Raw genomic sequence first — 25779 nt, 5'->3', positions numbered from 1 at the left:
CAATTGTAGAAATCAACATTTTACAGTGTTACATACATTCATCTGTTTGGAAAGAACATCTCTTTCTACCCAAAGTGAGGAGTGCTATGCCAAATCTGTCTGCAAACCAGCAAAGCTAATTTGTTTCTGCAGTTATAACTACCAGATATGATTCTCAAAAGATGCATGATATGGAGCTTAAAACTCCATATCATATCAGTTTCCCATCAAAAATCTTTATAATAGCTCTGTCTTGTTATTAATATAAAATCCTAAATCCTTAATATGGTTTGCAGTACTCTATATAATGTGATGCCTAACTATTTTTCAGACTCATCTTGACCATGTTTTTTTCTATACTCATATCAAGCCATATAAGACTCTCTATTCTGTGAATATATTAAACTGCTATAGCCAGGGCTGTCAGGCATCATGTTTTCTTTTCTTGGTATTGTTTTACCTAACTCCTACTTATTCTTTAGGTCATATCATTAATATCAGTTTTCTATAATCTTCAATTTCCCTTTATTCACTTTTATAAGTACCGTGTACTTTTTTCATAGCACTTATTATAATTGTAATAAATATCCTTTTATTCAATTGTTATTAAAACATTTGTTTAACTTAGATTATAACCTTCTTGAGGAAAGGGGGACTTTATGTTCATCTTATTTACCCCTGAATCTTGGCAGGTCTTAGTGGAGTACTAGCACTTGATTACTACTTAATGAATATTAGCTTCTTCTTATTATTTTATTTTATTTTTTAGAGAAAGAGAGAGAAGTTTTTAATATTTATTTTTTAGTTTTTGGCGGAACAACATCTTTCTTTGTATGTGGTGCTGAGGATCGAACCTGGGCTGCACACATGCCAGGCAAGCATGCTACCGCTTGAGCCACATCCCCAGCCCCAAGCTTCTTATTATTAATTTTGGCTTTTGGGTCAGATCAGCTTCCAAATTACCAGTCTTTCCCTTTGCCACTACATTCCATCCTTTCTATTTTTCCCTAATCCCTGCACAGATTATTAATTTTGTTTCAGGTAATCATTTTCTTAAACAGAAGCATATGCAGTATCTAAATTCCTTTATCATTTCCCACTTTTGCCTAGCTACTCAAGGAAAATTTCTCCTTCAACTCTTGTTTTTCTTCATTCTTTGTCCCTCATTTTTTTTTTCTTTCTTTATCTCTTTTTAAATTCTTGTGGGGTTTTTTTGTCAATAAAATACTGGTATTAGAACTAGCAAGAAGGTAGAAACGCAGATTTGAATAACAGTACCACTTTTTCTAGTTGTTAGAAATTAGGCATATTACTTCCTAGATTCAATTTATTCCTTCCTTCCTTCTTTTTCTTTCTTCTACTTGTTTTTTTTTTTCTATTGGTGCTGTGAATCAAACCCAGGGCCTCACTTTATGCTAGGCAAATGCACTACCACCAATCTAAATCCTCAGCCTATCAGCTTCAATTTCTTAATTAAGTTTCAACATATGGGAATCAGTTTTCTTATCATTTTACTCTGATAATTAAATTAAGCAACATTTCTGTAATACCTGTGTATTATAGAAAAAATAGTTTAGGTTTAATAGTATATTGCCCTTTCCACTTGACTTCTCTTCATTCCATTGTGAATTCTTTTGAAAAAATCACAAGTATTATAAAATAATGTTTCTTACTTTCATGTCTGCAACAAGGAAATGGAAAAACACCAGTTTGGGGGATCTTAGACATGTTCAAGAATCAAGCCTACCAACCTCCAAAATCTTTGAAAGTACAAGAATTGCTTTTTAAATTATTAAGAAACTTTATTAACTTCTGTTTTAATGTTTTCTTGGTTTTCTTTACATGACATATCTCAGAGCACAATAAAAAACAATTTTTTTATTTCAGTCTTTTTGGTTTACTTATTGGTAATATAGCAGAATTTTAAAACTTGTTATTTTTTACAAATATATTTTAGGCAAATTATGAATATAGACTTTCATATTCTGATCCATGCACATAATATTTATAATGTTTCCCCCCCTGTGGGTTTGAAAGGGAACTGTAGTGTTTTAGCTAATAAATTAGGGACTTCTAAATATGAATGTTATGTAGTCTATTCTGTTTAAAGATAGTTTTCAGATAATATTATGAAAACTCTTTTATATTTGTAAGTTTCAAAATAATTAAGAAACTTTTAGAATTTTCTGATGTTAATAGGAATAACTCAATAATTTTATTATATTTTAAAATAGGTTACAGAAGTATGCATATTCCACAAGAGATTCAAAACTGAGAGGTAGGTTTAGAGATAATTTTTGAATAACATTTTCAAATATAGATAAAATGAGTCAATTGATGAAATATTAACAGTAACTGACAGGTGTCATATTTTTATTATAGATATCCTAATACATGGTGTTGCTTATCATCATGCTGGCATGGAGCTGTCAGATAGAAAAGTAGTTGAAAGAGCTTTTACTACTGGAGATCTACCAGTTCTTTGTAAGTAGAATGTGTTTCTTACCCATATTATAAATTATTTTGAAAAATTATTTCTAAGAGAAAAAGGTAAAATCTTAAATATTATGATTTGTTTCTGCTTTTCTTTTAAGAAGCTAAAATTATGTAACTACCTATGTTTGTGCATGCTGTGGTAAATTCTTAGCAATGTTTTTAGTTTTTTATCATGTTATTGAATGAAGTACAATTTGAGAAGTAAAAACTTAATAATTTTTTGGTTTTAGCATGTGTTATTAGTTTAGATTAAAATTTTATTATTTTCTTCCTCTTTGAAATTTTTTTGTGAATGAGTCTTATTGCATTTATAGCGATGTCTTTTATAAGAAAATGTCTTCCTGGAGTGAAAAAAATTGTAAGGTTTGAGATTAATAATCCTTAATCTGATGCAGTTACTACCAGTACTTTAGCTATGGGAGTAAACTTGCCTGCTCACCTAGTAGTTATAAAATCTACAATGCATTATACTGGAGGGATGTTTGAAGAATATAGTGAAACAGATATTCTACAAATGATCGGTAGAGCTGGTCGTCCTCAAGTAAGTAACAGTAATTTTACTTTTCATAACTTGTATTAGAGACATGGCAAAATAAAAACCGTTTTGTGTATTTTTTAGTAGCTTTTCATAATTAAAGTTGAAAGTTATGTAACTCAGAAAATCTACTTTGATGAAGGAATAGGATTAAAACAACCCTCACTAACTGGGATATTATCAGACCTCTCCTCAAACTCCCACGGTCTCTCAATTTCCATTGGTTAATGAAGGGATGGAATTATGAATGAATATACTGTTGAAGGATTTTTGGTTTTGAGTTTTGGTGGTTCTGTTTTGTTTTATTCTGAATCTAGGGATGTTTTTAGCATTTGGGATGAGTAAGTTTTTCATTGTATAGGGTTGTCATGTGCATTATAGAACATTCCTGGGTTCTAACACTAAATTCCAGTAGTGTCCCCAGGCATTGTAACAATTAAAAGTCAGCTTATATACATTTCAGAACTTACCCTATTCTGACAAATACTTGATTGGAGAAGTCATTCATATAGGTTACTAAGGCAACATTCAGGAAGAATATCTTTTCAAAGAATGTCAAAATATTAAGTTATACATATTTATAATTATGTAGGATAAATTAGATTATGTGTAAACTACATCAAATCTTAAAACTTTTACCTAGCTGGGCATGGTGGCGCACACCTGTAAACCCAGCAGCTCGGGAGGCTGAGGCAGGAGGATCCAGCCTCAGCAAAAGCAAGGTGCTAAGCAACTCAGTGAGACTCTGTCTCTTAATAAAGTACAAAATAGGACGGGGAATATGGCTCAGTGGTTGAGTGTCCCTGAGTTTAATCCTTGGTACCCCACCACAAAAAACAAAAAAAAAACAAACTTTTACCTAGTTACTGAAGTTTGCTTTGATTTTAACATTGCCAAAATTTTGTTACATTGAAACTAAAGTGGCATTTACATTCATACTCTTGGAAGGTTTTAAAATTAAATTTAACATTTAAATTCAGAAGCATTTTTTAGGCCTTTTGACTTGTTATTTAAGACAAAGGGATAAGAAACTCTTTAATATAAAATTTAAAGTCTTGAAGTATTAAAAGGACTGGTGCAGGTCTGAGGCTTTGGCTCAGTGGTAGAGTGCTTGCCTAACATGGGTGCAGCACTGGGTTCAGTCCTCAGCACTGCATAAAGAAATGAAAGCATTCTTGTCCATCTACAACTACAAAAGAGAGAGAGAGAGAGAGAGAGAGAGAGAGAGAGAGAGAGAGAGAGAGAGAGAAAATAAAAGGACTGTTGCCACAATATGTCCTTCTTTACTGAATTTACCTATATGATGTTTGTTTATTTCTAGTTTGACTCTACAGCTACAGCAGTTATTATGACTCGGTTAAATACAAGAGAGAAGTACATTCAAATGTTAGCTTGTAGTGACACTGTAGAAAGCAGGTAATACAGAAAAATTCCAAAAAAGATAATAATACTAATACAAGTATTTTCTTTTAAAATGTTAAAAGGAAATTTTTAGTTGTAAGGCTATTTTTCAGAAAATTTTTAATAATTTAATTAGAATGTTTGTGTTATTTTAAGAAATTTAATAGTTTTTTTAAAAAAGATTATAGAATAATTTTACTCAGTGATGTTTATTAGCATATGGTAACATGTATCCTTGTTATAAAAGGCCTACCTTGTAGTAAGTTCTTACTAATTATCATTATAATTTACATACTAAATTATATACATTTATAATTACTAATTTGTAGTAAGTGGAAATATTTTTATATCTTTAAAATTTTAATTTATAACAATAATAAGAGAGATAATCTGGGACTTTTTAGTAGAGTATTTGATATATTTTTTCTTGGGGAAAATAGAATATTTTCTCCCACCACCACCACACATATACACTTTCTTAAGTAATAGTTTGCCTTCTAGACCAATGAAGTAAAGAGAAATGTAAAAATTTTTAAGAGTTGAACTGACTTAAGGTTTTTTTACAGTTTTTGAAATTAAATTGTCTTTCATGAATTATTAATGTAGCAATGAGTATATTATATATTATTAAAGTTTAAAAAGTAAGAGTTATAGTACTGAAATAAATATTAGTAATGCAGAGGTGTTTTTTTCCCCCATTAGTTTGCACAGACATCTTATTGAACATTTAAATGCAGAGATAGTATTGCATACCATCACAGATGTGAATATTGCTTTGGAATGGATACGATCAACTTTGCTTTATATCAGAGCCTTGAAAAACCCATCTCATTATGGTTTGTTACTTTGACCTAGAAAAGTAGTACTTTTTAAAATCCTGCTGTGACTCTGTTTAGACTAATAAGTTACTGAATAGACTCCAGAAACTAAAAGGTAATAAAAGGTAACAGCATCATAAATATGTTTAGAAGCAAAAGTAGAAAAAAGTGAGAAAACTTTTATCTGTTTTACTTCTAGTCTTTTAATAAGCTTTGAAATCAATGCCTTTAAAAACAGATATAGTAGAAAAAAATTCAATTCTAGTAGAAATAGCAAAAATGCCTAAAGTAATTTAAAATAAGTTACAGTTTTTTTTTCTGTACTTAGTGTTTAGCTATTTTCTTATTCCGAATTTGTGATTGGTTTTCAATTTTCATAGCTATAGCAGCGTTTGAGAATGCCATATTCCTTCTATTTCTTCAGCCTTACCTTAAGGGTGTATAGTTGTATATTTTTAAAATATTATGTGTGAATAATGATATGCTTTAATTTGCATTTTTCCTTCTCATGATCACTTTATTTTTGTAGTTATTTTTTTAATTTACATACATATATATTGCAGTTCCTTTTTATATTGAGTTATTACTAATATACAATAAAATGTACAAATCTTTAATATCAGTGTCAGTGAAATTTTACATGTGTACACACACACACACACACACACACACAAAACCACTGCCCAGATCAACATACAAAGAATTTCCCAGAGGTTCCCTCATGTTGATTTGGTTAGTATCTACACACCCAGAAGTAACTACTGTTCTTTCACCATAGGTTAGTTAGTTTTGTCTATTCTTGAACTTCATATCAATGTAGGCATATGTGTGTATACGTATGTATGGTATTCACTCTTTTTAGCTCTAGTTTCTTTTGTTCAACATATTGTTTATGAAATTTATTCATATTATTGGATTTTTAGTAGTAATTTGTACTTTGTTATTAAATATCCAGTTGTATGAATATACCACAATTTAAGCATCCATTTTCTTTATGAAGGACATGTGGGTCATTTTCAATTTTTTACTATAATGAATAAAACTACTATGAATATTCTTCTACATGTCTTTTGATGGATAAGACATTCATTTTTCTCAAGTATATACTTGGGAATAAATCAGGTAGACTTATTAACCATGTTTAGCTTTAGTAGATACCCTCAAATACAGTAATTTTCCAAAGCAGTTGAGTTAATTTACACTTTCAGCAACAATGTGTAAGAATTCTAAGTCTAGCAAGGTAAAGCAATCTGTAGTTCCAGCTACATGAGAGGCTAATGTATGAGTATCACTTGAGCCTTGCACAAGTTCAGGGCCAGCTGGGGCAACATAGTGATATCCCATCCACCTGAAAAGAACCTGGATGGGTACTTCAGTCGTAGAGCAGTTGTCTAGCATGCAGAAGGCCCTGGAGGCCCTGGGTTGAATCCCTAGCACTACAAAAAAAAAAAAAAAAAAATCTAGTTGCCGAATTCTAGTTGCTTTACATCCTGGTTTACGTTCTTGTCAATGGTTGGTTTTATTTTAGCCATTCTTTTGTGTGTGTGTAGTGGTTTCTTTGTGATTTTATTTTGTATTTCTAAGACAAATATTAGCATGAGGATCTTTTCATATGCTTATTGGGCATTTAGATATGCTATTTTGTGAAATGTCCTTTCAAGTCTTTCATCCATTTTTACTTCAATTGTTTGTATATTTATGATTAATACAGAGGAGTTCTTGACATACTCTGGATGAGTTATTTGCCAAATATATGTATTAAATGTCTTCTCACAATCAGGCTTGACTTTTCACTTTCTTAAGGAATTTTTGATAAAAGAAAATTCTTAGTTAAATAATGCCATTATAAGGCTGCGGATGTGGCTCAAGCGGTAACGTGCTTGCCTGGCATGCGGGGGGCGCTGGGTTCGATCCTCAACACAACATTAGAATAAAAAGTGAAGATATTGTGTCCACCTAAAACTAAGAAATAAATATAAAAAATTTTAAATAATGCCTCTATCAACTTTGTTATATGTCCTTTGATACCCTTATATACATACATGCCTAAGAGTGAAATTACTATTATAGAGTATGTGTAGTTTCAACTTCAGTATATAGCAATTTTCTAAAGTGATAGTATTATCAAACATTTTTTCATAGGCACATCTATTTTATAATGAAAGTCCACTAGAAAATATTCATCACTTGACAGAAATTTATTATTCATAAACATTAGAAGTCTGTTCTCATCATTCCTTTTAAAATATAATATTCCTGATCACTTTTACATAATATAATAAGCAAAAGAGAGCCAATTGATATGAAAGGATTTCAAAATAGTGGTTGTGTTCTATAGATATTTAAGCCTTGTTTGAACTTAACAAGCTTTTTTCTTTTTTCCTATATAAGATTTAATTAGATGCTCTTTTCTAGTTAAGTGGAGTATAAATTGAGACTATAAAGATGAATTAAACTCATTTTATTTTTTATATATTTTCATGACTTATACAGGTTTTACATCTGGATTGAACAAAGATGGAATTGAAGCAAAATTACAAGGTTAGATGTACTTCCTTCTATAAAAAATATATTCTATATATTTTAATGAAAAACATCAGTTATTATTACAGTTAAGGATATTTTTTTATAATTTTTTAAAAATAAACTTGTCTAGAAAAATAATACTTTTTTCACACAAATAAAGCTTGGCAAAGATACTTTTTCCTTCTTATTTATTATAAAAATTAACTCATTAATTGTACAGATTAATGGATTTTACTGTGACATTTCCATATATGCATAGATCATGTTTTAATCATATCCATCCTTCCTACTGCCCTCTTTTACCCTCCCCCACCTCCTCCTCTTTCCCCTACTAGTTCTTCTTCTCCTTTCAGGATTTTTTTTAAGGTTTTCACGTGTAAGAGAAAACATGTGATACTTATGTTTCTGTGTCTGCTTTATTTCACTTAACATAGTGACATAATTTCATTTTTTATGGCTGAATACTATTCTGGTTTTTCTGCAGAACCTTGCCAGCATTTGTTATATTTTGTTTGTTTTTGTATTGATGACAGTCATTCTGACTGAGGTAAGATGTTATTGAAGGGAATTTTTATTTGCATTTCCCTGATGACTAAAGTTGTTGAACATTTTTCATGTATTTATTGTATTCCTTTTTGTACTACTTTGGAGAAATGTTTATTTAGATAGTTTGCTCATTTTAATTGATTACTTGTTCTTTTGTCTTTTAAGTTCTTTATATATTCTGGATAACTGTTCTCTGCCATTAGTAGCTGGCAAAATTTTTCTCTCATTAGGTAGATTGTCTCTTTACTATATTGTTTCTTTTGCTGTGCCAGAAGCCTTTAATTTGATGTAATCTCATTTGTCAGTTCTTGCTTTTATTTCCTGAGTTACGTGAGTTCTATTAGGAAGTTATTGCCTGTGTCAATATCTTGAAGTATTTCTCCTAATAGATTAAAAAGTCAAAGGTTTCAGGTCTTTTATTAAGGTCTTTGATCCACTTTGAGTTGATTTTCTTATATATATAAGGTGAGAGATAAGAATCTATTTCAGTCCTCTACAGATAGATAACCTGTTTTCCCAACACCATTTGTTTGAGAGGCTATCTTTTCCCTAACATGTTTTTGGCACCTTTGTCAAGAGTCAGAAGACTATATATACACATGAATTTATTTCTGGGTTCTTTATTCTATTCCATTGGTTTATGTGTCTTTTTTTATATCTGTATTATGCTGTTTTTGTTACTGTGACTCTGTAGTATATTTTGAAATCAGGTTTTGTGGTACCCCTTTTGTCTCTAATTTTATTTATTTGGGTCTTTTTTCTTTCTTTCTTTCTTTTAGTTAGTTTGGCTAAGAGTTGTCAATCTCATTTATCTTTTCAAAGAACCAGTGCCTCCAGCATTGCTCTTTTTGCTCAGTTAACTGCTTTGGTTATTTGGGTTTTTTTGTGTTCTTTTATGACTTTTTAGGACTTTTTTTTTTAGTTCTCTGAAAAATATCATGGTATTTTGATGGGGATATCAATAAATCAGTAAGTTGCTTTTGGTGGTACAGCCATTTTAACACTGAGAATTCTCAATCCATGAACATAAGAGGTTTTTCCCCCATCTTTTAGTGTCTTCTTTGATTTCTTTCATTAGTTTTACATAATTTTTTATTGTAGAGGTCTTCACTTTCTTGGTTAGGTTTATTCCTAATTTTGTTTTTTTTAATTGTTTTCTTGATTTCTTTCTTAGTGAATTTGTTATTGGTATATGGAAAAGCTAAAAATATTTTAATGTTAATTTTGTATCCTGTTCCTTTGCTGAATTCATTTATCAGTTCTAACAGTCTTTTGGTTGATTGACTCTTTAGGTCTTCTAAGGATAGAATCATATCATCTGCAAAGGACTTCTTCCTTTCCTACCTGTATGCTTCTCATTTTTTTTCTCTTGCTTTATTGCTCTGGCTAAAATTTCAATAGGAGTGATGACAGTAGATGGATTCTTGTCTTATTCCTGTTTTAGAGGAAATGCTTTCAGTTTTTCCCCATTCAGTATGATATTTGCTATACATTTGTTATATATAGTCTTTAAAATGTTGAGATGTGATCCTTCTATAACTAGTTTCTTTATATGTCTTTTTTCTCATGAAGGTATGTTGAATTTTATCAAGGGCTTTTTCAGCCTCTATTGAGATGATCATTTGATTTTGTTCATGATTTTGTCTGGTGTTATATTCATTAATTGTATATGTTAAACTTTCCTTGCATCCTGGGAATCAAATCAACTTGATCGTGGTATATGATCTTTTTAATGTGTTCTTGACTTTGATTTGCAAGTATTTTATTCAGAATTTTTGCATCTATGATCATCAAGAATATTGGTCTACAATTTTGTTTTTTGTTGTTGTGCCCTTTTTAGTTTTTGGTAGCAGGGTAATATTACTTTATAGTAGGAGTTTGGAAGAGTTCTTTCCCTTTCTGTCTCATGGAATAGTTTCAGGAACATTGGTGTCAGTTCTTCATTAAAAGTTTGGTGAATTTTAGCAGTGAATCTATCGATTCCTGGGCTTTTCTTTGTTGGGAAGTTCAATCTCATTGTTTGAATTTATCTGTTTAGGTTTTTAACATTCAATTTTGCTAGACATTTGTCCATTCTATAGTTTCCATTTTATCAGAATGTGATTTTTTAAAATAGTCTTTAACAAAAGTATGGATTTCAGTAGTAACTGATGTAATATCCCTCTTTTGTCTCTAATTTTATTTATTTGGGTCTTCTTTCTTTCTTTTGGTTCGTTTGGCTAAGAGTTGTCAATCTTGTTTATCAAAGAACCAATTTTTTCTTTCAATGATCTGTTGTATTATTCTTTCTGTCTCTATTTCATTAATTTCTGCTCTGATTTTTATTTTCTCTTTCCTTCCACTGATTTAAGATTTTCTAGGATCTTAAGATGCATCATAAGGTTATTTATCTGTGATCTTTCAGGTTTTTTTTCTTTTTTTAATGTATGGACTCATAATGTGTTGTGTGCAAGGATAGGAGTGCCTAGGGTGCGATCCCTCATAGTTACAGTGTCTACGACGGTTATGTTATTTCTCTCTGCCCCTGCTTTGGGGCCAGGGGATCTAGTATCCAGGAAAAAACTTAGAGCCCCCATAGCACTATATGTCTACTTGGGACTGGGTCATCAGCTAGGGGTATTTATCTCCCCTGTTCTCAAAGTTGAAGTATTTGCCAAAGTTTAGGTGGGACTAGGTTGTGACTAGAATAAAGTGCTTTTCTTCTCAACTGTGCTAAGGTTGTACAGAGCACTCACCCAACCTGCTTGAAGCAGTAGGCTTGATATCCTGCTCCACTCAGAAGGAAGAAAACTAGTAACAGTAATACACATAACATAAAACAAAACAGATGTATAAAAACAGTAGGCATCAACAATAACACCAATAACTACACAAAAAATGTGGCAAACAATTACACAATAAACTAAAAGGGAAAATGAGACAATGGAAGAGTAAAGAGGGAAATCCTATTAAATTATAATTAAAATTTAAAATAATAAAAGTAAAGAAATAAAAAGTAATAAAATAAAAATAATAGAAGGTAGAATAGTGAAAAAAAGAAAAAAATATATACCAGTTAAAAATTCCCCTAAAGCTTCATGTTAAAGCTGAATTTAGAAAGTCAAAAGGTCATATATTTTTATTCATATGCAGAAGCTAGAGAGCAAAAAGGAGAGGAAAAAAAGAGAACTCATGAAAACAGAAGGGAAACTGGTATGGTAGAGAAAGGGGTTTCAGGGGAAGGAGGAGGGAAAGGCAAGGGAAGGTACTGGGGAATGAAACTGACCAAATTATGTTAAGTGCATGTATGAATATGTCACAATGAATCCCACTATTATGTGTAATTATTATGCACTTGCTTTTTTTTAAAAAAAAAAGAGAGAGAATTAAATTAAGATTCCTCCTAGCTGAGATGTTTGGATTGGAGACACTTCTTTCTGAGCATGTGCACACTCATGCCAGAGACCCTTAGTCTGAATGCCTGGTGAGATGGTCAATGTGGCCTGGCAAATGTCAAAGCTGAACCAATCAATCAGGATACCTCATGTGAGTCAAGCCAGCAAGTTCCTCACCAGAGGGCGAGTCATGAGAACCAAGCATTTTGCCACCCAGAGTCCCAGCACTCTCAGACCTAGATTCTTGCCATGATACCCACATCTTTTCTCTTTCCTCACAGAGGGAGAGACCATTAACCTCTGTGTCTTCCATTCTCTGTCCCAACCCATGATCTCTGCTGCTTAAACTACTTATCAGACTCATTCTATATTTCTCACCACCTACAGCTGTCTTGAATAGCCATCTCCCACATAGCCAATGTGGTACATGTCCACTGAGACCCCTAATTGTGATTACTCTTTGAGTTTTCTGCTCCCCAGAGTGGTTTGGTCTCTATCAGTAGGACCCTCTCAAGATGGTTTCTTGTTGTAGCTCTGTGAGGGTTTGCTGAATAATGTATTGACTTTATTATGATTGAACAGGTTGTCATGTTCACTCTGCTCTGAACTACCTCACTTCTGGGATGTAGCATGGGGTATAGTAAGAAATGTAAGCACCAGACTGCAATTAGTATCAATTAACTATCAATTAACATGAAATAGTATTGCTTCCTGTTCAGAGGTTCCTTCCTGGTAGCAATGATGGAATATACAGAGAAATGGAAGTAAATACTAAAAGCATCAGGTGAGACAGATTTAAGAGGTTGCCTCAAGAAAGTGGCAAATGGGGATGTAGGGAAAGTAACAAACTTTTAGAAGTATTTAACTATCTTTAATTTATGCATATATATCTTTGATTAAAGAAGAGACAAAAGAAATAGAAAACTACTGCTATAATGGAAGACAGCTAACAAAGCAGTTACTTAACATCTGGAACAAGTTACTTAGATTCTATTCTTAAGTCTCCTAACCTGTATATGGAAATAATATTGATGAATACCTTACTGTGTTATTATGAGAATTAAATAAGGTAGCACATGTATATCGTTTTAAATGCTCCAAATGGCAAATGTTATTTTACCACTTATTGAATGTTATTTTTATTATTTGTATTACTGTTACTATTAGAAAATCTTTTTAACATGTTATTTGGCTTCTTAATTTTAATTGTTTTTTCTCACTCCTTAAATAGGGAATACAGTTGTTCCCAGAACAATTACACTAAAACATAACTTTAGCATATTTAATAATAACTTCTATTTTGTCTTGCTTCCTTATTTTACTACAATTAAAATATATTTTCTATAATTGAACAGAATTATGTTTGAAGAATCTGAATGATTTGTCATCTCTTGACTTGATAAAGATGGATGAAGATGTTAATTTCAAACCAACGGGTAATTTTCCTTTGAAAGTTGTTAGTGTATTTAATAATTGCTTACTTAAGACTAAATTTAAAAATTTTTGTACTAAAATTTAGATGATGGTAAATTGAATTGTGATAGCTATTCCCAATAGAGTATCATTATTATTAGCTGAAGGGCATAATAAATTTACATGAGTACTCTTTATAAAAGTCTAGGGCATCTTTTTGATAGAGAGAATTTATCTTCACTGATTCTGGTACTTTTCGCAAAAGATTTGAAATGCTTGAATCTTTGGTTGCTTCATACCTTATATAACTATTGTAGATATTTTGCCAGTTCTTCTTTATGCAAGCATTAATTATCTGGATCGTTAGGCTCTTGAAGGGCAGAAAAGTATCTTTTCCTTCTACTCATCATAAGTTCATTGGCTAGGGCCCGTGTAATGAAAGAGATTAACAAAAGAGAAACATACAGATTTATCTAATGTAAGTTTCACATGACATGGAAGCCATCATAAGAAAACAAAGACCCAAAGAACCCAAAGAAGAGGTTAAACCTGAATGTTTTTATGCTAAGTTTGATGAAGAATGGAAAGTCATAGAGAAATATAATAGGACAAAGGGAATATGAACTAAGTATAATAAACTGGGGGAAACTTAACAAGGCCTGTACATTCAGATTCCTTTCTCTGTCCTTTGTCTTCAGAGATGGGGTCCTGTTTTCTCCAAATATAGGGAGGGAAAATCTCAAATGAGAGGTTCATGCATTGTGGGAAGATTAGAAAATCCTCCTTGCACATACTGCTTCTCAAATTCCTTTAGTTTAAAATATTTAATATGTCATGATGTCATATTTTGGGGGAGAGTGTCCTAAGCCCTGCCAATTCTGTTCCCTCTTTTTTTCGTTTAGTTTTGTTTATAGTGTAATAGAAGAGGGAAAAAAAATGTTTCATGATTTTTAGCCCTCATGATTAGAAGCATTTGAGGGAAAATATCAACTTCATTATTCTAATTAATCCTTTTAAGAAAAGATATTTAACTATATAAAAGTTGGTAAGTATAGAAAAGTTTTTGTTTTAAAATCTTTTAACATTTGGCACATATCCTTCCATTTTTTACATTTTTATAACCATATTATAGAAGTTAATGATTTTATGTTATGTTTTATTTGTATTTAATATAAAGTTGAGTTTTAAAAATAATTTACTGCCCTACTCAGGCCTAAATTAATAACATTTCCCCCTTGTTTTCTGGTCCTTATTTTGACAAGTCTAATTTTGTTTGTGAGCATTGGTTTCTGTGTGTTCTAGGGTATCTCATTAGAGGGAACATGAGAAATACTAATTAACTTCTTCATTTATTCTCAGATACTTTACCCTCATAAAGAATATTATTCCCACTATCAATTTTTCCTGTGATACTTCTTGAATCTGATACAATACCTTCTGTCTTTTAATATATATAATAAGCATGTCTTCTTTCTCAGTCATCAGTGAATACAACCTGATTAAATTTTTTCTTCTTAAAATTCTATTTTGGTTTTCCTTTTGCTTTTTCAGTCTCTCTTTGTTTACCTTTCTGCTTACTATGGGCTTAAAGTTTCAGGTCGTGGATCTTTATTCCCAGTTTATGTTCCTTTCTTTGAAAATAGAATTTACCTTCACAGCTGTATCTATAATCATTATGTAAATTAATTTACAATTATATTTTTGATCCTAGTTTCTCAACTGCGCTGCAAAAACTGACCCTCAATTTCAAGTAAAATAAAGTAAATCTTCACTTACATATATGACTTGAAAATTGATTTTGGCATTTAATGATATTGGCCAAATTGTACTATTAAATCAATAAATTGAGAAAAAAAGAATTCATTTGACCTAGAATATTGTGAAGTGGGGTGAACATAGATTTTGGGTTTTAAATACCTGGATTTCAGTCCCAGTTCTACTGCTTGCTAGTGTGACTTTATGCTAAATAAGCCTTAGTGATTTATCTGAAAAACAGAAATCTATTACATGTCCTATTTACCTTATTGGGTTGTTGTGATGATCAAATGGAATAATGAATATAAAAACATTTTACTGTAACAGGAATTGTTCATAGCTGGGAAAATATTACTTGCCTATTATTAGCATTTTTGCTAAACCTAAGATAAAATATTGGATACCTTTGGTTTCTCTTTCATTCCTCAGTTACTCCATATTCAGTTCATTATTAAACACTGAAAGCACAATCTAGACTTAGAACTGAAAATATTCTTGTCACACACTAGGGTAATGTTTCTTTAAGTGTGATTAGGTTTACTACTTACAGTCAAAATCGACTAAGTGTGCTATTATGTTAAAAATGAAATTAATTAACTCCACCCAAGACATACAATCTTCAATTTTTAGGACTGAAACCTAGGAATTTTTATTTTACCTGTTTGATTTAAGCCCCCCCCCCGCACTGTGTGTGCATTGTTAGTTCCTTGATGCTTTCTAGAAGATACTCGTATTTCATTTAACTATTGTAGTTACCTTTATCAGGAGGGTTGTTACATAATTATTTAGCCTGACATTAATATAGGTGGAAATTTCTTATGTAGTATTTCTTTCTTCTTTCTTTCTTTCTTTCTTTCTTTCTTTCTTTCTTTCTTTCTTTCTTTCTTTCTTTCTTTCTTTCTTTTTTGGTACCAAGAACTGAACTTGGGGGTGCTTAACCAGTGAGCCACATCCCTAGCCCCAGTAGTATTTCTAATTAGTTCTTTTTTTATGAGTTCTTGTTCCTTTGTATTACTAATATTTTTTGGTCCTTTTGGGCTTCTTTTTTGTATATCAATTATTAATTTATATGTTTCATTAATTCTGTTTCTTAAAGTTTTTGCTTTTGAGTTTGTGATTATAATATTCAAGTATCTAGGTATTTTTGTTAACTTGTGCTCAGACCCAGGGTTTTGCCTATTTTAAGAAGGATTAACCCTTTAAAATAGTAACTTAAGAGGCCTGAGAGTCATTAAATTGGAATATAGATCTTACTTTTATGAAGGAAATGATGGAGGAAGGGAGAGTCTTAGCCCCCATTAAATACTAAGTACATTTGGCAAAGCTGGTGGAGAATCTTCAAGCTAAAGGTCCATCAGGGAAATTTCTTATCTCATAGATCTTCCTTACTCTTTCTGCCATGCTCAGTCATTGAGAGGATCTCACAAAAACATGAGCTTGGTGTGGATTCCATGGTGATGAATTCAGAACACAGCAACCATCAGTCAGTGACACTTCTTGCAACAGGAGATCTGTATTAGGATTCTCTAGAGGAACAGAATCAATAGGAAGTGTGATTATAAAAAAGGGATTTATAGGTTGGCTTACACAACCAGAAGCTGGATAGTCCACAGTGGCTATCTGCAAGCTGGAAAGTTAGAAGAACCAATAGCTGCGTAGTTCAAAAGGCTGAAGCTCCAGTACAAGAGGGATCAACAGTGCTACCCTAGTCTGAGACCACAGGCTTCTGGAAACTCCCTGGAGAAACACTGGCAGAGTCCACTTTGGAAGAGTGAAGAAGCAAGAGTCTGATATCCTCAGATGATCCCTGCAGCAATCAAGAACCCATTCAAGAAGAATGGAGCTTGCATCTACTGCTGCTTCCTTGTTCTTCCAAATTTATTCTATCCAAGCTGCCATCCTATTGGATGGTGCTGTCCATGCTTAGGGAGAGTCTCCACTTCAGTTGGCTATCCCACATGCCAATCCTAAACACACCCTCATTGACACACCCAGAAGCCTCCTAATCATCAGCATCTCTTAATCCAATCAAGTTGACAATTCAGATTAACCATTGCAAGGTCTGAGAGTTACAATTTCATGGCCTCCATGTCCTCCCTGAAAACTCTATGGTCTTTAAATTGAATCAATCTGAATTTGTTACTGTGAAACTGACTATTCAATACTGTGAGAGCTTTTGTTAGCTATCCTGATAGCAAATTGCCTATATTTCCTGTTTACTTTCAAATCTTTCTCATTTCTTTCCATTCCTTCAACTTTGACTCCTTTTCTTCATGGTTTTCATTCAAGGTTATTTTTTCTGTCTTACCTAAGAGCTTCATCCCTGCTAATAAGCCAGCAAGTATCAAGTTTTTTCTTAAAACTTTTCATTTTCTCTAGCAGGGAGATACTTACATTAATTTTAAAACATCAAGAATGAAAGGACCATGTTTAAATATAAAATAAAGATTAATATACTAGTTCCCTTGGTAATCCTACTCATGATTCCTAACATACTTCTCTTAGAAGCTCCTTTCCTTGACTCACTGCATCACCCACATTTTGGCTGACATATTCACCAAGCTCCTAATTGAGAAAATGGCTCTTAAATTGGGTTGGCTACTTCCCTATCTCTGATTGTTAATTCTCTCTGCTGTACCATGTCTTCCATGCCTATAACTCTGTTGAAATGCCAAAAATATTCTCTTCCTCAGCAAAACCAGTAGTGCCTACATAAATGTTGACCCTTTCCTTGAGAAGCAGCATGTTACTTTCATCTTCCCAGCTGTTTTCTGTGTATGTTCACAATGCTTGAAATTCTTTGAAATGCTTTTAGACAACTTAAAATTGAATCTAGTATCTTCTTATGTGTATTTCATTCCATCAGTTACCTACCCCTACGGCGTTCACCCCCTATCCCCAACTGACCTGCTTTTCTATTTTTTGTACAGTTAATTTGAAACTCCAATTCAATTAAACTATTTCTTGATACTTTTAAGTGGCCCTCTGTTATTTTCCAAATTAAATCCAAAATGTAAACTCCTTTAAATAGCATTTCAAGGCTCTTTATGGGCCTCTCTAGTCTATCATCATTTCTTAATAATAAAAGTAGGTAACATTTATTAAGGTTAATCACTATGCCAGGTGCTGTATATGTATTTTTTTAAATTGCATTTAATTTTCTTCACAAATTTCCAAGAGGCATACATTTATTATCCTACACTACATTAAGAAACTGGTAAGAAAGTTGCATATGATTATCTATCTACCTCATAAGTGGAGAAAACAAGGATTCTAACTCAGTTGACCTGAACTTATAATCACTATTAAGCCATACCTTTCATTACAGTATTCTAAAGCTAGTCTTTTTAATTTTACTCTTTCAATAAACAATACTTGCTTTTCCCAAACTCATTGGTTTTATTTCTCTGGATTTTGTCCTCTAGCTACTTAACATGTAATCATCTCCCTAGGCAACCTACAAGTTCCAGAGATGTGTGTTGTACAGTTTTTGGTATATCTTTTGTGCCAGGTATCACTGTAGACACAGAGTAGATATTAAGGAAATATTTATTAAACTGGTGAAAAGGTAAGGTGTTTCAGCTAATGTGGGATATGTTTATTTTTCCATCTTTTCTCACAGAGGCAGGAAGACTGATGGCTTGGTATTATATTACATTTGAAACAGTGAAGAAATTTTGTACAATCAGTGGAAAAGAATCTTTATCAGATCTGGTAAATTAATTTTCACTAGAAAATAAATAGATAATGATAGAGTACAGAATGATATTGAAGAAACTACTGATTTATATCTCATATAATTTAAGAATGAATGATCATTTCTAATGATGCTTATGCCTCAGTGTATCTCTGATCATGTGATATGGAATATTCCTCCTTAGAATATATTGTGTTTCTTATTGGAACTTAGAAAGTATATATACATAAAGTAGGTGTGATGACTGTCAATGATGATTACCTTGGTAGTGCCTACCAAATGTAATATGCAAGAATTACCCAATTTGCCTGTCAATAATGATTACCTTGAGTGCCTACCAAATGTAATATGCAGGAATCCAAGATAATATAGCATCACATATTAGGTGAGTCTGCCATGTATGATGACGAGTTGCAACATGGTGCAGTGGTGCCTTGTACTTGCAGTCCCTTACTAAGTCTTTTGTATCAGAATAGCAATAACAGTGAAAATAGAGGAAAACTGGTGATACCCCAGAAAAAGTGATTGTTGAGAAAATACTAAAATATCAACTAGTGGGGGAAAATTTGCAGTTGTAGGAATTAACAGAACATGGGTATATTTTGGAGTATGGGAATTACATTGGTCCTTTCTTCCTTTACTGAAGATATGAACAGGAAATAAGGGACTTGCAAAAGAAAATATTTATTCTCAAATTTAAGCCATTCATTTCTATTTTAAATATCTGATAAGATTATACTAAAAATTGAACAATAAAAGTCTATTATTAAGGAGTCACATGAACAAAAATGTTAAAAGGTGAAAGGTTTATATTTTCTTTTTTGTTTCTTTTTTTAAATTTTTTTATTAGTTGCTCAAAACATTACAATGATCTTGACATATCTTCATACATTTGATTCAAATGGGGTACGTAATTTTATTTTTCCACATGTACAGATTTCAAGATCACCTGGGAAGATTTATATTTTCATGTATATATTATTCTTACTAAGAAGAAATCAGGAATAGAAAATGCCCAGTATTGATATTAACTCATTTTATCTTGAGTTCAGCAAGTATGTAGGAAAATTAGAGTTAGTTTTATTTTGCAGATGTGGGAAAACAAAGCACCGAGAGTTCCTGCCCAGTTATCTGGCAGAACCGGGATATATTATCCAAATTCTTAATATATAAAGCATTCTTTCCAATACTGAATACTTGGGATAATGAGTTGCAAACTATAGAAAAGCAGATAATAGTAGTAATTGTAGTAGTAACAAAAACAGCATTTTTTGAGTGCCTGCTACTATGTGGTGGGCATTGAATTGTAAATTTTATCTTGTTAATCTTTACAATTTTATTGGTATAGTTCTAATGTCTAAAAACATTATAGGCCTCATCATCATGACATATAACAGATGTATGTAAGTACATAAGATGTAGTAAATAAGTAAGTCCTTAAAAAAGCAAAATGTGTAAGGCAGGTTTTTAACTGTTATGTTAACTAATAAAACTATGATGGCCCAAGACAACATAAACAAATAAATAAATTTAGAGAAAGAAGATGAAAGAAAGGAAATAAAAAAGTGTACTTAATTAAATTGACAAATGCTTAAATTTTATAGGTTGCAATGATAGCTAGCTGCAATGAATTTCTAGATGTGCAGTTAAGGATAAATGAAAAGAAAACACTGAATACTTTGAACAAAGATCCAAATCGGGTAACCATCAGGTACAGAAATTACATATCTTTTAAATAATTTTAAGAGGTTTTATTTAGTGGAAACAAATAATAAAATTTTTGCCTTGTGTTTTTATTTATAGATTTCCAATGGAAGGAAGAATTAAAACAAGGGAAATGAAAGTAAATTGGTAATAATATTATTTTTAAATGTCTTAACATTCATATTTATGAAATTTTTTAAAGTTTTAAAACATTTTAAATTTGCTTTTCTTAATAAGAACATGTAAATAAAAGTAAGTAGTAAAAATATAGATATGGAATTAATTTCCAAGAACTCTGAGGTGTTAATTAAAATGAACTGTGGATATTTTTAATCAACAAATATTTGTTGAGAATGTGTTCTGTTGAGGCAAGATAGACAACAGAATATATGCTTCTCATAATCAGGAGCTTTCAATTTAGCTTGAATGAAAACTATGCATATAAAAATAATGGGTAGAGCTGGGTTGTGGCTCAGTGTTAGAGTGCTTGCCTAGATATGTGAGGTACTCGGTTCAATCCTGAGCACCACATAAAAATAAATAAAATAGAATAAATGTATTGTGTCCATATACAACTAAATTTTTTTAAAATAATGGGCACATTAAAATACATATAATCAATGTCTTTTGAATGGTAGTGGCATTTGGGGAGAAAAAATACTAAAAGCAAAAACCTGAGTAAAAGCATGCATATATGCCTGTGGATAACTTTTGCTAAAAATGAGGATTTTGTATGGAGGAGTAGTAACTGGAAGAGTAAACTAAGATTATACTGCTATGTCTGCTACGCTGGTTAGGGGCAGAGGGACCATCACAACTGAGAATGTGAGGACAATCATAGGAAGTTAAGATCACAGTACATCACGGCTTGCTTTATCTGGTGGAAAGCAATAGTTAGCCCTGTGTCTTGGTTCTATATCTAGTGGAATCCCTGTTCTCTCTCCCATTCCTGTTTTACTACTACTTGTAATAACAGGGAGGTTTGATATTGAAAAGTGTCCTATTTATTAATAGAAATACTTATATTAAATAAAGTATTTTTACTTCAGATGTAATGAATATATCCCACATTTGTGTATATCCCAAGACATCTTAAAGAGTTTTACTTATCTGTATTTAAAAGCACCTGATGCACATTTTTCCATCAGTTCCTTCTTTGTTAAATAAAAGGTTTTTGAGAGAAAGGGATATTGAGTGAGTGTAGAAGAGTTAAAAAATAAAAAAAATAATAATAAGTACTGAACATTTAAGGGTTGGGAAAAGTAAGTCAAAAATGACCTGCAACAATAATAATGCAAGATACAGAATCATGCAGTACGTGGAAATCAAGCATAGATAATTCTAAGAAGAAATACTTGAGTCAATAATGTCAAATACTGCCAGGTGCAGTAGCACATGACTGTAATCCCAGCAGCTTGGAAGACTTAGGCAGGAGGATTCCAAGTTCAAAGCCAGCCTCAGCAACTGTGAGGTGCTAAGCAACTCAGTGAAACCCTGTCTCTAAATAAAATACAAAATAGGGCTGGGGATGTGGCTCAATGGTTGAGTGCCCCTGAGTTCAATCCCGGAACCCCAAAATAAATAAATAAAAATAAATAACGTTAAATACTGTGAGATTCTAGCTTTTAAAATAAAATAATGAAATTTCTTCTTTCTTCCAGTCTTATACAGGCTCAATTAGGATGTATTCCAATACAAGATTTTGCTTTGACACAAGACACCTCAAAGATTTTCAGAAATGGCTCACGAATTACAAGATGTATGTTACAGGATTAGTGGGTTTTCAATATTTTTCCAATAAATTAGTACTGGGTTTAATATTAAAAAAATATGTTTTTCAGGGTTGTCAGATTTTGTGGCTGCTCAGGAAAAGAAGTTTGCCGTACTGTTGAATAGTTTGATTTTAGCTAAATGTTTTAGATGCAAACTATGGGAAAACTCTCTGCATGTATCCAAACAGCTAGAAAAAATTGGTAGGTACTGCGTACAGGAAGCCAGTTTAGTAATGTCAGCAATTTATCTCATATTTCACCATTAAGCAAATTATTCTGTTTATAAATCATTTAGGAAAATATGTGTTTATAGACATAAATAAGGTACTGTATTGTACTTTGAAAATCTGGTTTTCATTTGCTCCTGCTTAAATGATTCCTTTTGAAAGCAGCTGAATAGTACATAAGAAATCTAATAAAAATACTCTTATTTTAAAATTTGTTTTCATACCAAGAGTAAAATTTTCTTTTAGTAATTGGGTAACTAACTATATGATGCTGTTTCTTTCACTTCTGTGATTAATATTTTGCTGTGATCTCAATGCCAAAGTACAAAGGTAACAATCTTGGATATTCTCAATTACCAGAAAATTATATCAGTCATTTGTATTTGAACTTTTTACCTGTTTTCAATAATAGTAAATAAAGTAATAAAATAAAATAATAGTAAACAAAGTTTCTACCACTCAGTACTGCTACACTTAGGATCAAGCATGGAGCACACAAACCTTAAGGGAACACTCAAACCATATCCAAACCATAGCAGTTAGATATTTGACTGAATCTTTTTTTTAAAGTTCTATCTTTAAAAATGTTCTTACTAATATGTTATTAAATAATTAAAGTATAGATTTCATTTTAAGTGGATTATTTAAAAATTGTCCTTTGATTACTTTTCCATAGGTATAACATTGTCAAATACCATGGTAAATGCAGGTTTGACCTCCTTTAAAAAAATAGAAGATACAGATGCAAGGGAACTTGAACTGGTATTTAGTATTTACTTATTCCTAATGTTACCTTAATTCTATTTAAATTTTAGAACCTAATTTTTATATCTTCTTTTCTTTTGAATTATTTTCTTTTTTATATTCATAAGTATTATAACTTCATTATCATTACTAAAGCCTTATCCTAAAAACATTTTACTAAAAAGTTTCAAGTGTTGTGGTAAGAATATAATGATGTAAATATGTTTAGATTTTAAATAGACACCCCCCTTTTGGAACCCAAATAAAAGAAGCTGTGTTATATCTGCCAAAATATGAACTTGAAGTGGAACAGGTAAATATTTTGTTTATTAAATATTTTGGTTCTTTTCAGGAATAAAGCTCCCATTACTAGACTTAGAACTGAGTGTGAGTAATAATGTTATATTTTAACATTTCTTATGCCTATCCTTTTTTGAAGATTACAAGATATAGTGATACTGTGGCTGAAATATTAGTGACTATTATATTAAGGAACTTTGAACAGCTACAAAATAAAAGAACAGCACCAGATTCTCACTATATTACCTTAATCATAGGTGATGCAGATAATCAAGTGGTTTTTAAGCACAGAGTTATGTAAGTAATTATGACATTTATTTGATTTTATTTCTAAGCATATACTGTGGATAAAAAATTTTTACTGAAAAATAGAGTAATAATATCACTGTGGAATCAACTTAATTACATTTTCCTAAGACAATAATGGGGTAGTTTTTTAATTTGTCTATTAAGGACAGTATTAACATTAGGTCTATTTAGATTTTTATATTTAGTATTCAAATGAACAAAGCTTAAAATCTGAAACAAGTAAATAGATGAACTTTAGGAGATCTTTCTTATTTTGCTGCTTTTCTCCAGTCATTTATGGCCTTCCTACTTTTTTGATAGTTTTCCTCCTTCTCATCTCAAAATTTATCTTCTATTTCCAGATTAAAATCTAACAAACTACTGTGGTTAGTTGTAGGATCCAGGCCACCAGATCACATGTATAAATGGAGGTACCCTTCCTATGCTTAGTTCTCTAGCATGCCATAGTATAATTTTTCCAGAAACTATTATTTTCTTCCAGGATATCATAGCAAACTGTTAAGGATTTTCATTCCAGTTATATAGCTACTACTTGGATGGTTCCAAATATTGAATTGTGGGCTGGAGATGTGGCTCGCCTGGCATGCGTGCGGCCCGGGTTCGATCCTCAGCACCACATACCAACAAAGATGTTGTGTCCGCCGAGAACTAAAAAATAAATATTAAAAAAATTCTCTCTCTCTCTCTCTCTCTCTCCTCTCTCACTCTCTCTTTAAAAAACAAAACAAATATTGAATTGTTTAATATTTATATGAGACAGGAGCTATCATCATCTACATTTTGTAGAGGAGTAAATTGAGAAAAAGAATAGTAATTTCTGCCAAGGTCATATATAGTTCATAGCAAAGTCTAGATTTGAACTAAGCATTCCTATTCCAGAACCTGTGCTCCTAATTATGTTACTGTATTTGTAAGCACAGGAATGACAGTAAATCTAACATGGGAATCTCCTAATGGTTGACAGTATAAAGGATACCTTCCCAAAAGGTCATATACAAGGTTACTAAAGAGACTGCAGAAATAACAAGATAATTCTTTCATTGGTAACTGCTCTCTGCAATTAACCATGATACACTTAGAATATGCTGCTGTACAAATCTTTGTTTTCTGTGAATCTTAAATCTAATGATAGCCCTGACTGTCTGAGACTAAACTAAATTTAATTATAAAATTGGTGGCTGGTTTGTGATATTATTAGATACAAACTATTTCAGAACAATTTTAAAGATATTATTGGAGGTCTGGGGCTGGGGTTCATGATAGAGCATTTGTCTTGCATGTGTGAGGCACTGGGTTCGATTCTCAGCACTGCATATAAATAAATGAATAAAATAAAGGTCCATCAACAACCCAAAAAAAAGGGCATTTCTTTTTAAAAAAGAGATATTATTTAAGTTTTTCTTACAAATAAATGTAACTATGTATAGCCACTTTAATATGGTAGTGACTTAGGGACAAGCTCGTTTGTTATTGGTAGCAGCTATATATTCCAGATGAGCCTCAAATGAATCAATGCAAATTGGAGATAGTTATAGTTAAGAAAATTATGGTCACCATAACTTCTCTGATACTTTATTCTCCCTCCTCAGAATTTGGGTAAAGTAGTTTTTAGTAATCAATTTCACTCTACTACTACAGAGTACCTATCTTAGAGACAGTCAGCCATTAGGATTTAATGCTATTTCATTTAGTATTTGGATCACTATTTAAATTATGCATTACTATTTTCAGGGATTCTGCTTTGCTCAAAACTGGAAATTGGACTAAAAAAATTGATGTGAAGAGAGCTCTTATATCTGAAGATCTTAGCATAAATCTAATTAGTTCTGATTTTGGTATGTTAATTAAATTAATGAAGATATAAATGTAAAAAAATACAATAGTATTTAAACATTATTTCCTTTATGTTGATACAGAAAAAATAAAACTATTATGTAAAAATAATATATTTAAATAATATGAATAAACTTTAAGGGAAGTTTCATGTATTAGATATGGAATAGGTAACATGGACAAGATAATATAATTCATATTTTGTTCATTTATAAACATTTTCTTTCTAGATAGTTGAATTTCAATTATTATGGGAATATTGACTTATTTTTATTAAGATGAATGTTTGAATTTTTATTGGTTATATTTTTTAACCTTTTTGAAATATTTTCATTTCCTGGACTTCTCGA

General features: G+C 31.5%; 1 protein-coding gene across 2 annotated transcripts in view; it reads left to right on the top strand.

Annotated features, from left to right (window-relative positions):
* Hfm1 (helicase for meiosis 1) overlaps positions 1 to 25779 on the top strand; it is an 88840-nt gene that overhangs the window by 32567 nt on the left and 30494 nt on the right. For both annotated transcript variants that reach the window (XM_026403104.2, XM_077791401.1), the window contains exons 13-28: positions 2214 to 2257; positions 2362 to 2463; positions 2871 to 3016; positions 4332 to 4426; positions 5114 to 5247; positions 7723 to 7770; positions 13031 to 13111; positions 18466 to 18557; positions 20145 to 20251; positions 20344 to 20391; positions 21906 to 22003; positions 22086 to 22217; positions 22920 to 23005; positions 23217 to 23300; positions 23427 to 23584; positions 25328 to 25431. In XM_026403104.2, coding sequence (XP_026258889.1) covers positions 2214 to 2257; positions 2362 to 2463; positions 2871 to 3016; positions 4332 to 4426; positions 5114 to 5247; positions 7723 to 7770; positions 13031 to 13111; positions 18466 to 18557; positions 20145 to 20251; positions 20344 to 20391; positions 21906 to 22003; positions 22086 to 22217; positions 22920 to 23005; positions 23217 to 23300; positions 23427 to 23584; positions 25328 to 25431 — 1559 coding nt within the window. The remainder of the gene's footprint in view (positions 1 to 2213; positions 2258 to 2361; positions 2464 to 2870; positions 3017 to 4331; positions 4427 to 5113; positions 5248 to 7722; positions 7771 to 13030; positions 13112 to 18465; positions 18558 to 20144; positions 20252 to 20343; positions 20392 to 21905; positions 22004 to 22085; positions 22218 to 22919; positions 23006 to 23216; positions 23301 to 23426; positions 23585 to 25327; positions 25432 to 25779) is intronic.

The sequence above is a fragment of the Urocitellus parryii genome, chromosome 11 (genome assembly GCF_045843805.1).
Source record: "Urocitellus parryii isolate mUroPar1 chromosome 11, mUroPar1.hap1, whole genome shotgun sequence".
Lineage (NCBI taxonomy): Eukaryota > Metazoa > Chordata > Mammalia > Rodentia > Sciuridae > Urocitellus > Urocitellus parryii.
This window is presented reverse-complemented; position numbering and strand designations above follow the sequence as displayed.